This window comes from Bos indicus x Bos taurus, chromosome 17, assembly GCF_003369695.1.
Source record: "Bos indicus x Bos taurus breed Angus x Brahman F1 hybrid chromosome 17, Bos_hybrid_MaternalHap_v2.0, whole genome shotgun sequence".
Classification (NCBI taxonomy): Eukaryota; Metazoa; Chordata; class Mammalia; order Artiodactyla; family Bovidae; genus Bos; species Bos indicus x Bos taurus.
In genome coordinates this window covers 70919617-70937704 of record NC_040092.1, presented here as the reverse complement: position 1 = coordinate 70937704, position 18088 = coordinate 70919617, and the positions used below count along the sequence as shown (strand labels likewise).

At 36.0% G+C, this 18088-nt stretch overlaps 1 protein-coding gene across 1 annotated transcript in view; it reads left to right on the top strand.

The window, feature by feature from the left end:
- The window catches only part of TLL1 (tolloid like 1), a gene marked incomplete at its 5' end in the record, with an annotated part of 170956 nt that overhangs the window by 30467 nt on the left and 122401 nt on the right, over positions 1-18088 (top strand). Inside the window, 2 exons of the mRNA XM_027513518.1 lie at positions 2152-2276; positions 13939-14054. Of these exons, the coding sequence (XP_027369319.1) occupies positions 2152-2276; positions 13939-14054 (241 nt within the window). The remainder of the gene's footprint in view (positions 1-2151; positions 2277-13938; positions 14055-18088) is intronic.

The following is an 18088-nucleotide window of genomic DNA, read 5'->3' as shown; positions in this document are numbered from 1 at the left end:
GTACTGGCACAAAAACAGAAATATAGAACAATGGAAAAGGTAGAAAGCCCAGAGACAAACCCACACAGCCATAGGCACTTTATCTTTGACAAAGGAGGCAAGAATATATGATGTATAAAAGATAGTCTCTTCAATACGTGATGCTGGGAAAACTGGACAGATACATGTAAAAGAATGAAATTAGAACATTTCCTAACAAAAATAAACTCCAAATGGATTAAATATCTAAATATAAAACCAAAGTCTATAAAACTCTTAGAGGAAAACATAGGCCGAACACACTTTAACATAAATCACAGCAAGATCCTCTCTGACCCACCTCCTAGAGTAATGGAAGTAAAAACAAAAATAAACAAATGAGACCTAATTAAGCTAAATGTTTTTCCACAGTGAAGGTAACTGTAAATAAGGTGAAATGAAAATCCTCAATTGGAGAAAATAATAGCAAATGAAACAACTGACAAATGATTAGTCTCTAAAATATGCAACCTATTCATGCAGCTCAAAACCAGAAAAACAAACAAACCAATCAAAAAGTGAACATCTCTCCAAAGAAGACATGCAGATGGCTAATGAACACATGAAAAGATGATGCTCAATATCCCTCATTATTAGAGAAATGCAAATCAGAACTAAATGAAGTACCATCTCACACTGGTCAGAATAACCATCATTAAAAAAATCTACAAACAATAAATGTTAGAGAGGCTGTGGAGAAAAGGGAACTCTCTTGCACTGTTGGTGGGAATGTAAATTGATGCAGCCACTATGGAGAACCGCTCGGAGATTCCTTAAAAAAAACTAGGAATAAGTCTACCATATGACCTAACAATCTCACTACTGGGCATATACTGAGGAAAAAATATTTGAAAAAGACACATGAATCCCAGTGGTCATCTCATCACTATTTACAATAGGTAGGATATGGCTGCAACCTAGATGTCCATCTACAGATGAATGGATAAAGAAGTTGTGGTACAGTGGAATATTACTCACCTATAAAACTAGTGCATTTGAGTCAGATCTAATGAGATGGAGCCTCACTATAGAGCATATTATAATAATAGAGCTTATTATACAAAGTGAAGTAATGAAGTAAGTTAGAAAGACAAATATATATTAAAGCATATATATGTAATCTAGAAAGGATGATACTGATGAACTTATTTGCAGCACAGCAAGGGAGATGCAGACATAAAGAACAGATTGTAGAAACTGAGGGAAGGAGAGGGTGGCAAATTGAGAAAGTAGCTTTGAAATATATATATTACCATATGTAAAATAATGGGAATTTGCTTTATGACACACACAACTCAAATCTAATTCTCTGTGACAACCTAGAGGTGTAGGATGGGCTGGGAAGTGGGAGGGAGATTCAAGAATAGGTATGGCTAATTCATGTTGATATGTGGCAGAAACCAACACAGTATCATAGAGTAAGTATTCTCCAATTAAAAATAAATTTTAAAAATGAATTTTAGATTTTGAAAAAAATATATACTTTTTCTAGGGAAAATTTGAATGCCACCACTAACTTTATACTCACCATATACATTTTTTAAATTATTTTATTTTAATGGGAAGCTAATTACTTTACAATATTGTGGTGGTTTTTGCCATGCATTGACATGAATCAGCCATGGGTGTACATGTGTCCCCCATCCTGAACCTCCCTCCCACCTCCCTCCCCATCCCATCCCTCAGGGTCATGCCAGTGCACTGGCTTATACAGAGTGAAGTAAGTCAGAAAGAAAAACACCAATACAGTATGTTAATGCATATACATGGAATTTAGAAAGGTGGTAATGACAACCCTACATGCAAGACATCAAAAAAGACAGAGGTGTAAAGAACAGACTTTGGGGCTCTATGGGAGAAGGTAGGGAGGGATAATTTGAAAGAATAGCACTGAAACATGTATATTACCATATGTGAAATAGATCGCCAATCCAAGTTCATCATACACATTTAGCACATGATTTTCTTCTACTTTGATTAAAGTATTTTAAAAGACGGACACACAGTTTAAATCTAAACACTGATATATTTCTCCTTTGATTGGTTTGAGTTTGAAAAATATATATATTTGTAAGGCATATGTGTCTTAATTTGATGACTTATGTGTGACTTGTTTCTGATTTTTTTTTTCAGGGGGATGTTTCTGGATACCATTCTCCCCTCACGTGATGATAATGGCATTCGTCCAGCAATTGGTCAGCGAACCCGCTTAAGCAAAGGAGATATTGCACAGGCAAGAAAGCTGTATAGATGTCCAGGTACTGCACCACCCAAACTCAGAAGCATAATTGAGTCTGATAGTGCGTTTCCAGATGAATGAGCCACAATTAACTCAGCTGTTTACTTGTCTCTTTTCATGCTCGCGAGTAACTGAGATGCTCAGTTCAAAGTTACTAATCATAAAATGAAATAGAAGATAACTCTGGAATACCCATTGGTATAATTAAAAACAAATTGCTAGAAATCAAATTTCAAAAGCAGGGATAGTAAGCTTTATTTCTTTTAATTTAATGAATAAAGAAAATATAGTTGTTATTAAATAGTTGCATGATTTCATAGTCAAATTATGAGTTTCCTTGCCAACATAACAAGAATATCCTTTATTTCAACTTCAGAATTCTATCCTGAATGATCTTTTATAGCAAGTACTAGTACTTTGGCCACCTCATGCGAAGAGCTGACTCATTGGAAAAGACTCTGATGCTGGGAGGGATTGGGAGCAGGAGGAGAAGGGGACAACGGAGGATGAGATGGCTGGATGGCATCAGTGACTCGATGGACATGAGTCTGAGTGAACTCTGGGAGTTTGTGATGGACAGGGAGGCCTGGCGTGCTGTGATTCATGGGGTCGCAAAGAGTCTGACACGACTGAGCGACTGAACTGATCATTAACAGTATATAAATTTAAATTTCATTAGGTGGAATTTATAACTTCGTTGCAAAAAACAAAGTTCTAATCATGTTACTAGTGAACTACTAGTTTGTTTTTACGTTTGTTTGCTAGTTTGTTAATATGTTTCCTATTAGATACGTTTGTGAAAAAAGATTAAAGACAGGTCTTAATGTTCCAAGGGATCACTAATGCCTTACTGGTCTAAGAAAGAAAAGATAAAGCAATTATACTCCAATGGGGAAAAAAAAAAAAAAAGATTCTGCTTTCAAATTGGAATTTCTTCATATCCTAGTACCTCCTGTATATGCAACATGCTTTGAAATAGCCTATATCAAAGATACATGCTTAATTTTGCTTAACACAGCATTTTCTTTTTTGTTGTTGTTGTTATTTATGGGAAACTAATACCTGTGAAATTCAGTTTTTGTTCCAGATACTAATATCATAAATAGTAAAATAGTTCTAAAAGTTTTAGTTGTCTGCTTTTCCAATAATTTATACAGACATTCAGGATAAGATGGGTAAATTAATCATTGAAGTTTAAATAGATTCTCATGTTTAAATTTTATTTATATATATTTAATTATTGGGAAGTTATATTAATTAAGTTTACTGTGGTACCAGTCTAGGAAACTTTCTGATTGGGTAGCTGATTCATTCACAAAATGTAATATTTGCTCATTGACATATAGAAATGTCCACGTGGGGCAGAAAATGGTCTCATCTTCCCTTTATCCCAGTAGTCAGCAGTCTGCTGGTGAAAGAGATACTCACTGGGATGTGTGAGTGGTGGTGTGTCTTTATAAATAAGTCATTTGTTCTCTTGGTCTCTCTTTTTTTGGGGGCCTTTTTTCCCTTGTGACTCCCATTTTCTAAATATATTCTCCAATTATTTGATCTAATTTTTTTTTTTATTTCTAAACTCCTGATACTGAGCTCTTCTAATATAGTTTCTGATCTTTATTTGCATTTACTCTTAAGATAGTTTTTCTATAGTCCCATAACCTTTTGCCTTATATTTCATACCTATACAACTGTCAACCCTAATATTCTCTTAGTAAATCTTCATCAATTAAATGTAAAGTAACATAATGAAATTAAGAAAAAATAAATATCTAAAAATAAAGAGACTTTTGAAGATTAGAATCATGTTATGTAAAAGTGTATGTGTAGTCACTCATAGATGTAGTCACAATAGAGGTTTACAAATTTAAAAGTGGTGTTAAACATACAGTGTATATACAGAATATCTACATCTATTGGATGTACATCTGTGTAGAGGTTGTAGGGATGGAAGACCAGTTTCATTGTGCAGGGAATTTAAATACTGGCAATTTTTTAAACACTTGAACATTAAATTTATTTTTTAAATTAATATGAGGTTCTTTTTAGTTACAGAAAATCTGTAATTCCTGATGTAATTCTCTGAAATTTCAAAGAGAATATCACTTATATGTGTTTATATATAATTCTTGGCTCAAATATGTTGCCAACATGCAAAAAAAAAAATAGTCACTTTCTTATTTATTCATACAGACCCATTTGTTCATAAAACATTTCTTAGTTCAGTTGACAGTACTACACACAGATCGTTCCAAGCCAAAACTGTGGAGGGCATTCTCTCTTCACCCCTTTTTCTGCCACACTTCCTACAACTAATCAGTCCTGCTGCCTTCTTGGTATCTATCTCACATTCTTTTTTTTTTTTTTTCTTTTAAATTTTATTTTATTTTTAAACTTTACATAATTGTATTAGTTTTGCCAAATATCAAAATGAATCCGCCACAGGCATACATGTGTTCCCCATTCTGAACCCTCCTCCCTCCTCCCTCCCCATACCATCCCTCTGGGTCGTCCCAGTGCACCAGCCCCAAGCATCCAGTATCGCGCATCGAACCTGGACTGGCAACTCGTTTCTTACATGATATTCTACATGTTTCAATGTCACTCTCCCAAATCTTCCCACCCTCTCCCTCTCCCACAGAGTCCATAAGACTGTTCTATACATCAGTGTCTCTTTTGCTATCTCGTACACCAGGTTATTGTTACCATCTTTCTAAATTCCATATATATGCGTTAGTATACTGTATTTATGTTTTTCCTTCTGGCTTACTTCACTCTGTATAATAGGCTCTAGTTTCATCCACCTCATTAGAACTGATTCAAATGTATTCTTTTTAATGGATTAAAGATCTAAACATAAGACCAGAAACTATAAAACTCCTAGAGGAGAACATAGGCAAAACACTCTCTGACATACATCACAGCAGGATCCTCTATGACCCACCTCCCAGAATATTGGAAATAAAAGCAAAAATAAACAAATGGGACCTAATTAACCTTAAAAGCTTCTGCACATCAAAGGAAACTATTAGCAAGGTGAAAAGACAGCCTTCAGAATGGGAGAAAATAATAGCAAATGAAGCAACTGACAAACAACTAATCTCAAAAATATACAAGCAACTCCTACAGCTCAACTCCAGAAAAATAAATGACCCAATCAAAAAATGGGCCAAAGAACTAAATAGACATTTCTCCAAAGAAGACATACAGATGGCTAACAAACACATGAAAAGATGCTCAACATCACTCATTATCAGAGAAATGCAAATCAAAACCACTATGAGGTACCATTTCACACCAGTCAGAATGGCTGCGATCCAAAAGTCTACAAATCATAAATGCTGGAGAGGGTGTGGAGAAAAGGGAACCCTCTTACACTGTTGGTGGGAATGCAAACTAGTACAGCCACTATGGAGAACAGTGTGGAGATTCCTTAAAAAACTGGAAAAAGAACTGCCTTATGATCCAGCAATCCCACTGCTGGGCATACACACTGAGGAAACCAGAAGGGAAAGAGACACGTGTACCCCAATGTTCATCGCAGCACTGTTTATAATAGCCAGGACATGGAAGCAACCTAGATGTCCATCAGCAGATGAATGGATAAGAAAGCTATGGTACATATCTCACATTCTTGAAGTGAATCCCCTATCCTAGGGATCCTCACCTTTTGTCTGGATTACTACAGTGCTTCCTAATTAACCTCTTCCCTCTATTCTTACATCTCTTTAGTTCTCTGGCCATACTGCTGTTCAAGTGGCACTTCAATACGCAGATCCTACTCTGCTTCTCTCAGCATAAAGACTGGTTTTCTTTCCCCTGTCTCTTCCCAGCCTCTTTGCTAGGTGTTTTACTTACAGCCTAGTTTCTCCCTTCTACTTCATCCAGCACCTGACACTACAGTGTGCTTACCTCCTGCTGCTTCTTCAATCCAGAAAACTCCTACTGACTCCTGGCCAAGTCCTAATTAATATTCAGGGTTTAGCTTCTATGTAACCTCCTACTTAAAAACTAACTGATCTCCCAGGATTCCCATGGTAGTAAATGCCCTATTTGCTCTGGCCTTCATGTCTAATTCCTAAAACCATCAATTCACTTGTCATTTCCCAATTAGAGTGTAATCTTTAGGACTGGAAGTAGACTTTTCCCTCAGGGTATTTTGTAGTTGTTTAGTCACTATGTGTCCAAATCTTTGCAACCCAATGGACTGCAGTAACCAGGCTTCCCCATCTTTCACTATCTCCTGGAGTTTGCTCAAACTCCTGTCCATTGGGTCAGTGATGCTATCCAACCATCTCATTCCCTGTTGCCCCCTTCTCCTCCCATCCTCAATCTTTCCAGCATGAGTCTTTTCCAATGAGATAGCTGTTCACATTAGGTGACCAAAATAATGGAGCTTCAGCTTCTGCGTCAGTCCTTCTAATGAATATTCAGGATTGATTTCCTTTAGGATGGACTGGTTTGATCTCTTTGCAGTCCAAGGGACTCTCAAGAGTCTTCTTTAGCACCATCATTCAAAAAAATCAGTTCTTCAACTCTCGGCCTTCTTTCTGGCCGAACTCTCACATTTGTACAATACTACTGAAAAAACCGTATCTTTGACTGTACGGACCTTTGTCAGCAAAATGATATCTCTGGTTTTTAATATGCTGTCTAGGTTTGTCATAGCTTTCCTTCCAAGGAGCAAGAATCTTTTAATTTCATGGCAGCAGTCACTGTTAGCAGTGATTTTGGAACCCAGTAAAATAAAATATGTCACTGCTTTCCCATTTTCCCCTTCTATTTGCCATGAAGTGATAGGACCAGATGCCATGAAATGATAGGACCAGATGCCATGAAAGTGAAAGTGAAAGTCACTCAGTCATGTCTGACTCTTTGTGACCCCAAGTACAGTCCATGGAACTCTCCAGGCCAGAATACTGGAGTGGATACCCTTTTCCTTCTCCAGGGTTTTTTCCCAACCCAGGGATCGAACCCAGGTCTCCTGCATTGCTGGAGGATTCTTTACCAGCTGAGCCACAAGGGAAGCCCAAGAATTCTGGGGTGGGTAGCCTATCCCTTCTCCAGTGGATCTTCCTGACCCAGGAATTGAGTCGGGTCAGTATACTGCATTGCAGGTGGACTCTTTACCAGCTGAGCTATCAGGAGAGCCCCAGGGGCATCCCGAAGTTGCCATGATCTTGGTTTTTTTAATGTTAAGTTTCAAGCCAGCTTTTTCACTCTCTTCTTTCACCCTAATCAAAAGGCTTTTTAGTTCCTCTTCACTTTTTGCCAAAATCCCATGGACGGAGGAGCCTGGTGGGCTGCAGTCCATGGGGTCGCAAAGAGTCGGACACGACTGAGCAACTTCCCTTTCACTTTTCACTTTCATGCGTTGGAGAAGGAAATGGCAACCCACTCCAGTGTTCTTGCCTGGAGAATCCCAAGGACGGGGGAGCCTGGTGGGCTGCCGTCTATGGGGTCACACAGAGTCAGACACGACTGAAGCGACTTAGCAGCAGTAGCAGCAGCAGCATCTACATATCAATTAAATATTAATTAAGTGCTCAGTAAGTAGTTGCTGTATGAATGAAATAGTTGCTTTAATATGTGAAAGGTACTACACCAGATATTATGGCTAGGTAGAAGGAAGCACAGATTATGCACACAAATAGCCAATCATCTGTACAATTCTCCAGACAATGTTACTTGTCAAGGAAGTAAATCTCATCAGTAAAAGGATGCTAAAGCAGTTCTGAGAGGGGTACCTGAACTGAGCTGCACCATGGAATGAGGAAGACTTCTTGGAACTGGTATCGGACTTGGCTAGGGAGTTACTGTTGAAATATATTTTAAAATATTTCAGTAATTAATTTCACCATTATGGCTCAGATGACAGTATTTCATTTTAACATTTCTTACCTTAAAATCATTTTAAATCTATATTTTATTTATTACATTTAGAAGTTTGAGAGAGCAATGGATGTATGAAGTTAATTAGGTAGTGCTAAGTTGTTTAGATATAGTTTTATTTCTTTCCCTACTGTATAGTTTATCAAGATTTTGAGGGAAGAGATTTATCTACTACAAGTTATTGTACTTTTTTGAGTTAGTAACATTATAAAGATATTCTTTTAGAATATGGAAAAGTTATTCTCAATCCTGATATCTGGTGGATATTATAGACATTTGCTACAAAAAATATCTGTAGATGGGAATACAAACAACTATAAATTTAATCATGTTATTATAACATATGAATTTGTAATAATTTCTCAGCCACACACAATCCAAGAAGCATTTATATAATTCAAAAACAATTTTCTATCTTGGAAGGTAAAGCACACATGAGAACCATCTGTTGCACAAGTGAGATGGATCATACAATATTTAGGTTTACTTTTTATTATTAATAATTTTAAATTTTGATGAAACACATATAACATATGTCCTATTAACAAAATTTTATTGTACAGTACAGTGCTGTCAATTATGTACACATTGTTAAACAGCAGATCTCTTTAGAAATCTCATGTGATATTTGTCTTTTTGTGTATGCCTAGCCTATTTCACTAGAATTAGGTCCTCAAGGTTCATCCCTGTTGTAGCACATGACAGATTTCTTTCTGTTTTAAGGTCGAATAATATTCCATTGTATGCATACACCATGTTTTATTTATTCATTCATCTAATGATAAGACAGTTTGTTTCTATGGCTACTCTCAGTAATATTTTAAATGAATATGTGAGTATACATATTTCTTCAACACTTTATTTTCAATTCTTTTGCATCAATTACCAGAAGTAAAGTTGCTGTATAATTTGGTAGTTCTATTTATTATTTCTGAGGAAACTCCACATTGTTTTCCACAGTGGCCGCACCATTTTACATTCCTAACAGTAGTGTAAAGTGGTTTCTCTACATCCTCACCAACACTTGCTATTTCTGTTTTTTTTTTTTTAATAATGGCCAACCAGCCATTGTGAGGTGATAGCTCATTGTGGTTTTGATTTTCACTTCTCTGATTATTAGTGACACTGAGCACTTTTTTCATGTATCTATTGGCCATTTGTGTGTGTTCTGTGGAGAAATGTCTATTCAAGTCCTCTGCCCATTTTAAAATTTGGTTACTTGGGGTTTGTTTTGTTGTTTGTTTGGTAAGTTCCTTCTGTGTTTTGGATACTAACCCCTTATCAGATGCATGATTTGCAAATGTTCCATTCCAAAGATTTCTTTTCATTTTATCAATTCTTCCCTTTGCTACATAGCTGTTTAGCTTGCTGTTGTCCCCTTGTCTATTTTCACTCTTATTATCTGTGCTTTTGGTTTCATATCTAAGCAATCATTGCCAAGACCTCTGTTATGATGTTTTTCACCTATGTTTTTCTTCTGGGAATTTTACAATTTGGGGTCTTACTTTTAGATCTTTAATCCACTTTGAGTTGATTGTTTTAAAATTTTTATTTTATTTTTAAACTTTACAATATTGTATTTTTTTTGTCAAATATCAAAATGAATTCGCCACAGGTATACATGTGTTCCCCATCCTGAACCCTCCTCCCTTCTCCCTCCCCATACCATCCCTCTGGGTCGTCCCAGTGCACAAGCCCCAAGCATCCAGTATCGTGCATCGAACCTGGACTGGCAACTCGTTTCATACATGGTATTATACATGTTTCAATGCCATTCTCCCAAATCTTCCCACCCTCTCCCTCTCCAACAGAGTCCATAAGACTGAAGTAAGCCAGAAAGAAAAACACCAATACAGTATACTAATGCATATATATGGAATTTAGAAAGATGATAACAATAACCCTGTGTATGAGACAGCAAAAGAGACACTGATGTATAGATCAGTCTTATGAGTTGATTTTTGTGGATAGTGGAAAAATGGGTTCAATTTTATTCTCTTGTATGTATGTATCTAGTTTCCCTAACACCATTTATAGAAGAGACTATCTTTGCACCATTGAAAGATCTTGGCACCTTTATCAAAGATCCCATTTTACTGTTTAGGTGTGGGTTTATTTTTGGCTCTTTATTCTGTCCCATTGGTCTATATGCCTCTCTTATGCCAGTATCATACTTTTTTTTAAATTTTTTTTCTTTACAATATTGTATTGGTTTAATTCGTAGTATGTTTTGAGGTTAAGAACAATGAAGCTTCTAGCTCTGTTTTTTTGTTTTCCCTCAACATTGTTTTGGCTATTTAGGATTTGTGATTCTACATGAATTTTAAGACTTTTCCTCCCATTTCTACAAAAATATGCCACTGGGAATTTGATAGGGATTGCATTGAATTTTAGAAATTTATCCATGCTTTGACTAGGATGGATAATATTTTAACAATATTAAGTTTTCCAATCCATGAACACATCTTTGTGTCCTCTTAAAGTTCTTTTGTCAATGTTTAGTAGTCTTCAATCTTCATGTCTTTTGCCTCAAGTTTATTTTGCCTCTTTCATTCCTAAATATTTTATTACTGAGGGGGGTTTCTTATAAAAAGAGTTATTTTCTTAATTTCATTTTCATATTGTTTATTGATAGTTAATGGATATGCAACTGAATTTTGTGTATTGATTTTATATTCTACAATTTTGTATAATTGTTTTTATTACTTCTAACAGTTTGGTTTTTTTTTTTTTTGTCTGTGGAATCTTTATGGTTTTGTACATATAAGATCATGTCATCTGCCTACAGAGATGAAAATTCAATTTGTAAATTGTTTTTAGAATGATTTTTATTGGGAGATGATGATAATTTTTCTTTGTATATGTATGTTTTTTTTTCTCTTACATAAGACTGGTTTTTTTTTTTTTAGCTCAAAGATACATTATAAAAATTAAGCCCACAGTTTCCCTACCTGTGTCAGAGGTATCTAAGTGTTAAATAGAGGACTTTGGGCATCACAATACTTGACCCCTACAAAACAACTTTATGAAGTACATATTAATAAGATAGCCACTTTAAAGAACAGAAAACTGAGGTTGAAGGTTTTGAGACTTGCTTGTATGACATAACAAGGGATTATGCCATGAGTCAAACTTCTCAGTTCTCATCCATATACTAAATAGATTACTGTGTAAATGAAGAGACTATGTATTTAACTTAGTAGTGCCATCTTTGCCTTGCTAATTTTCCTTTAGTTGTTTTAGCTATAAAATTATTTTTTATACCTGAACATGAATCAACAAATGCCCAGGAAAATTTATGAGAATCTTCTGAAATAGGGATCAGGTAGCCTGGGATAGCCACATGTACTGAGGGAAATGCACAAATGATTACAACTTGGCAATTGTTGTCCACACTTCTTGCATTATAAGTAAGTGTTATATAATACATTTGTTAGATTTTTGAACTATATTCATTTTTTTTGCCTTTCAGAGAACTTTCTGTTTTATCATTTTATCAGTATAATAATGTTTGTTTACAATTGTGAGTTAATTGTTTTAATTCCACTTGAGGAAATCCAGTACCAACATTCTATGAGGCTTAGAATTACAGAATTTATTTTTAAATTGCTGTAAATTGTAGCTTTTTTCATTGAAACACACTAAATCCCCCAATGGCTATTTAGCACCTAAACTGATCATAATTAGAAGCACATTGGTTGCATTAATAAATCTTAACAAATTTTCATTTTTCTAAGGGTTTTTGTAATGTCACATTTATCAAGTATCCTTAGATGATTCATGAAAAGTGCTGATTATATATTTTTACCTTGAGCATTTTTCTTTTATTCTCAAGTTGCTTCTATCTACCTGTTAATCAGAATAAATATTGCTTGCTCTTATTTTAAATTTATTTTGTTGTACAAACACTATTTGTTATTGTTCAGCCTCTCAGTCATGTCCGACTCTTTGTGACCATATGAACTGCAGCATACCAGGCTTCCCTTGTCCTAAACCATCTCCCAGAGTTTGCTCAAACTTATATCCATTGAGTCTGTGAGGCTATCCAACCATCTCATCCTCTGTTATCCTTTTCCTTCTGCCTTCAATCTTTCCCAGCATCAGGCTCTTTTCCAATGAGTCAGTTCTTTGTATCAGGTGGCCAAACTATTGGCGCTTCAGCTTCAGCATCAGTCCTTCCAATGAGTATTCAGGGTGATTTCCTTTAGGATTGACTAGTTGGATCACCTTTCTATCCAAGGGACTCTTATGTGTCTTCTCCCTCATGACAGTTCAAAGGCATCAGTTCTTAAGTGCTCAGCCTTTTTTATTGTTCCAGCTCTCACATCCATACATGACTATGGGAAACACCAGAGCTTTGACTATGCGGACGTTTGTAGTTAATGTCTCTGTTTTTTAATAAACTGTCTAGGTTTGTCACTGCTTTTCTTCCAAGGAGCAAGTGTCTTTTAATTTCATAGCTGCATAAATATTTATATCATATCAAACTCTTTTTACATCTCTATTTTATGTCTTCCAAGCCATTATTTTTGTTTCTTCATTTAAATCAAGATATGCAGAGCCATTTATAATGTATTGTTTTGATGAGACAAGAGTTCACCTGCTAGAGTTCACCTGCTGGCTCTATAATATGGTAATATATCAGGTTCTATTTCAGTCTTCTTCAGAAGGAAGGAGTTATTCTTTCAAACTGTTGAATGAAAGTTATAAACAGCTTTATATAAATATTTATATAAACTAACTGGTGTATGGGAATTGTTCATGAATTAAGGATACTTAAATCAGCTTAGATTCATTTGACTCAGATCATGTCTTGCAAAAGCAACAAGACAGTCCGTTGTAGAATGCTTCTGACTACAAACCTTGGCTGAACCAGTGAGCTAATTATCCTCTGACCTTGCCTTTGTTGAATTGGCCTATAGATATTAGTCATACTGATCTTGAGGCCGTACAGCTGACTGTTTGCTACATCAGATGACTGATAATTACTACCAAGAAGTTAGATAAGGGTTGTTGGTTGTTTGGTTGTTTAGTCGCTAAGTCGTGTCCAACTCTTGTGACCCCATGGACTGTAGCCTGCCAGGCTCCTCTCCATGGGATTCTCCAGTAGATAAGGGTAGTAAAAGAAAAATAAAATTGCTTTACCAGTCATTTCTACTTATAATAGGGAGAAAACAGAAAATAGATAAATATCTATATCTCATTGGAAAATTTGTCTTCCATAATGTTTTATGTTTCAATTTATTCCAATTTATTTTGAAAAAAATATTTCATTGTGTGTCATTTTGGCACCACTTTTACGGCATATTTATTCATTATTATTTACATTTTATTTTTCCCAACTTTGATACAATATTCATTATTAAAATTAACTTCACTGTACACCAAATATAATAATAAAATGTTTTATGAGGTCCCAGAATCACATCAAATAGGTACCCACTGGCTTGAATCTGAGTATGGGTGATGTATAAGTTGGCTATTTGCTCCTTGGGAATGAATGAGAAATGTCTCCATAAGGAAGAATTTTGTGTTTCATCAGGTTATTTATCTCATAATCTTGTTATACGGTTAGCTATAGCAATCCCTTTAAGTATACTGAAATTCTAGTAAGAAAGACATTTTAAAAATTACTTATAAAGGAAAAGTGTTATACAAATATATATCCTTCTCTAACACCAAAAGGCTCAAGATTCATTAGGGATGCAAATGTCTCTTATAAAAAATAATGAATAATTTTATCTTTTTCATTAAAAAAAATCAAACATATGTTGTTTTTTTCTTTCTTTCAGCATGTGGAGAAACCTTACAAGAATCCAATGGCAATCTTTCCTCCCCAGGATTTCCAAATGGCTATCCATCTTATACACACTGCATCTGGAGAGTCTCTGTGACCCCAGGAGAGAAGGTAGTTTATCCCATCAACTGTTCTCTTTTAGTCTCAGATGCAAAGGTTCATCTTCTTTCAAATATATTTTACTTTGTTTTTATTCTTATTTGATTAATTGAATAGCTCAGAAAATTTATGATGGGTATTATTCAAGCTCCAGGAATTTTTTGAAAGATATAATTTTGAAAAAAATAGTAAATGATCTAAAAGGGTTGACATAATACAAGTTATATTCTCAGACACAATGGAATTAAGTTAAAAATCAGTATCAGAAAGATAACTAGAAAAATCCCACACATATTAAAATTGAAAAATATATATCAACTATCCCATTCATTCAAGAAGAAATTATGATAAAAATTAGAAATTATTTTCAATTATAACAAAAGTACTGAGAATTGCAAGTCTGTAAGATACATCCAATGGAGAAGGCCCTGGCACCCCACTCTGGTACTCTTGCCTGGAAACTCCCATGGATGGAGGAGCCTGGAAGGCTGCAGTTTGGGGTCACTGAGAGTTGGACACGACTGAGTGACTTCACTTTCACTTTTCACTTTCATGCATTGGAGAAGGAAATAGCAACCCACTCCAGTGTTCTTGCCTGGAGAATCCCAGGGATGGCGGAGCCTAGTGGTCTGCTGTCTATGGGGTCGCACAGAGTCGGACACGACTGAAGTGACTTAGCAGCAAGATATATCTAAAGTGTATTTAGAAGGAATATCACAAACTTATATACTCATATTAGGAAATAAAAAATACTCCAAACTAAAGAGATAGACATCCATATAAAGACACTAGAAAAAGGAGCAATAAAATAAATGGAATAGTACATAAAGGAAGAAATAAAAAATAAATTTAAAAGCATGAAACTATATGTACAAAGTATGGACAAAGTTGGTACTTTGAAACAATTTAGAAAATAGATTTAGAAAACAATTAGATTTAGAAAACAATTTAGAGAAATGGATGAAAAAGATCAAGAAAAAAAGATTAACAGAGAAAGCACAATTATCCAGTAATTAACATAAAATGATTGTTATAACCATAGATGCTTTAGACACCAAAAGAACATTTTGAACATTATGCCAATAACTTTGAAAATGTAAATGAAATGGGAAAATCACTACAAAATATTACTTAGTAAGCTCTTATTCAAGAAGACATTAAAATTTTGAATGTTTCTATAACCACTAGAGAAATCAAATTACTGTTTATTTGAATTATTAGTCAAAAAGTTCTTGACAATGAAAACCCAGGCTACATGGCTTCATGAATAAGTTCTACCCAACATCCCAGTAAGAAATAAATATAGTCTTGCATAAAGTCTTCCAGAGAATCAAATAAAAAATACACTCTACTCTTTATATGCTTAGGGCTTCTTAGGTGGCTCAGTGGTAAAGAATCCACCTGTAATGAAGAAGATGTGGGTTTGATTCCTGGGTAAGGAAGATCCCTTGGAGAAGGAAATAGCAACCCACTCCAATATTCTTGCCTGGAAAATCCCATGGGCAGAGGAGCCTGGAGGGCTACAATTCATGGGTTTATGAAAGTCGGGCATGACTTAGTCACTAAACACTGAAAGGTTGTTGCTGAACAATGCAAAGATGCCGGGATTCTTGGCTTCCAGATGAGAAGAATTCAATCTGGGGCCAGAGAGGATGCTTGATCTCTCAGAGCTTTTGTGTAATAAAGTTTTATTAAAGTATAAAGGAGATAGAGAAAGCTTCTGACATAGGCATCAGAAGGGGGCAGAAAGAGTACCCCCTGGCTAGTGTTAGCCATGGAGTTATATACTCTCTAATTAGTTATTACAGTGAATCAAAAGAATGTCTGGAGGTTGTAAAGACCTCGCTAGACCTACCCCCATAATTTACATTTTAAGATAATAGGATTAGCCAGAAGGTTTTTTCCAGAGACTGTCTTCAAGCAGGATACATTATTGTTATATAATCCTAAGGAATGTAGAGGAAAAAAGTTTGTCCTTTCTTCCTCCTTGAGAATTCCAGACCCCTCTCTCCTTGGGGACCCCTAGACTTCTTATCAACCTCTCTAGGAAATGACTCTCTCATTCCCCTCTTTTCCTTTAGGAGAATTATGTTGCTAAGGGAAAGGGGCGTCATTTCCATTCCATAACTACTTCCTGCTATTTAGGGGTGTGGTCCCTAAATTGTTGAGGCAATATATTCTCCTAACCCTCATATTAAGGGTCTCTGATCCAGGGGCCCTAAGTAATATTTGGAAGAGGCTGTGGCACTCTTAGGAGGTTGGACAACCATTTGTAACTTAAAAGCCTTCATGCAACTAGAAACAAATCCAATTACACAGTTATAGATGCAAGGCAAAATAGTCCTTAAAACAAGTTAAAATCAAATTAAAAGTCATATTATGTCCAGAGTTACATCAGTCCATCTTAGGATTGTTAGATGTCATCAGTTTAAGAAGAGGCATCACATGCGATTGTTGTTAAAAGTATTTGCAGACTTGGAGAAAGTCTTTCCTTGAAGTGGAGATGTCCACCACGGGAAGCCTTCCACTGATGAAGAGGGGAGTGCTCCACACACCCAGCAGTTAGACTGATTGTGAAATGCTGCGTAGGACTGAGTCCAGGACAGGAAGGCATTGTCTTGAGGCTCAAACGGCAGACTCGGGATTTTTGGAGTCAGCATACATAGGCTCACATAGATTATCAGGCCCATTTAAAAAGTGCAAAGTCAAAGCATAGAAAGTAAAGACATAAAATGAAGTCACATAGCTCTGGTCAGGGTGCCACCTCTTAACTCGAGTGTGATGTACCCACGAATCAATTCCTCACACTTTGACAGCTGTAGGAGAAGAAAGAATAACCTGGTAAGGGCCTTCCCAGAGGGGCTCAAGGGATGGGCCCCCAAACCCCAATGTTTTTATGAGGACCTCAATTCCTGGCTCAAATAGAGGCTTGCTTGATTCAAGAGGCTGGATCAGGAGCCATCTACCAGAGTTCTGTTAATGCCTGTTGAAAAGCTGAGAGCTGAGTTACATAATTAGTTAATTCCAAGGCTTTGGGGTCTATAACAATGTCTGTGCATAAGAAAGGCCTTCCATAAATACATTCAAAGGGGGACAATCCCTCCTTTTTGGGGGCAGTTCGAGCCCTCATTAAAGCTATGGGTAGGACTTTAATCCAATTGTCCTGCGTTTCTTGAGTTAATTTGCACATATGTCTTTTGATAATGTCATTAGCTTTTTCAACCTTTCCTGAGGATTGGGGTCTCCAGGAACAGTGTAAGTGATATTCTATTCCTAGAGCCTTAGACACCCCCTGATTTATAGCAGCTTTAAAGGCGGAGCCATTGTCACTCTGAAGCCTCTGTGGCAGCCCAAACCTGGGGATAATTTCATGGATTAAAACCTTTATAACCTCCTTAGCCTGCTCACTACTACAGGGAAAAGCCTCAATCCATCCAGTAAAAGTATCCACCCAAACTTGTAAGCAAGAATATCCATTAGCTTTTGGCATATGAGTAAAATCAATTTCCCAGTCCTCTCCAGGATACTTTCCATTTCATTGTAACCCAGATTTTGCTAGCTTTTCAGTCCTTAGGTTATTTTTCTGACAAACATCACACCTTTTGATAATATTCTTTAGAGTTTTCATTACATTTTTACCTTCAAACAAACGAGAAGCCATCTGGTAAGTACTCTCTCCACCCTAATGAAAACTCTGGTGTAAACCCTTAAGAATTTTCTATTGAGCACTTTCAGGAATTATTAATTGTCCATCCTCAGATGTAACCATCCTTTATCAGTAATCTTTGCTCCTCTTTTCTCGTATCTTCCTAATTCTTCCTCAATATATTGTGGTTTTTCCTGTTCCACAGGACCTGTTCAGATCAAAGGCGTCTGTAGTGAAGGGCTTTCCTAAAGTGCTGCTTTTCTGGCTTGACAGTCAGCCAACTGATTACCATTGGCTACTTTACTCCCATCCCTGCTGTGCCCTTTGCAATGCATAACAGCTACTTCTTTAGGACAACATATAGCAGTTAAAAGTCTCTTGATCTCTCTGAAATGTTTAA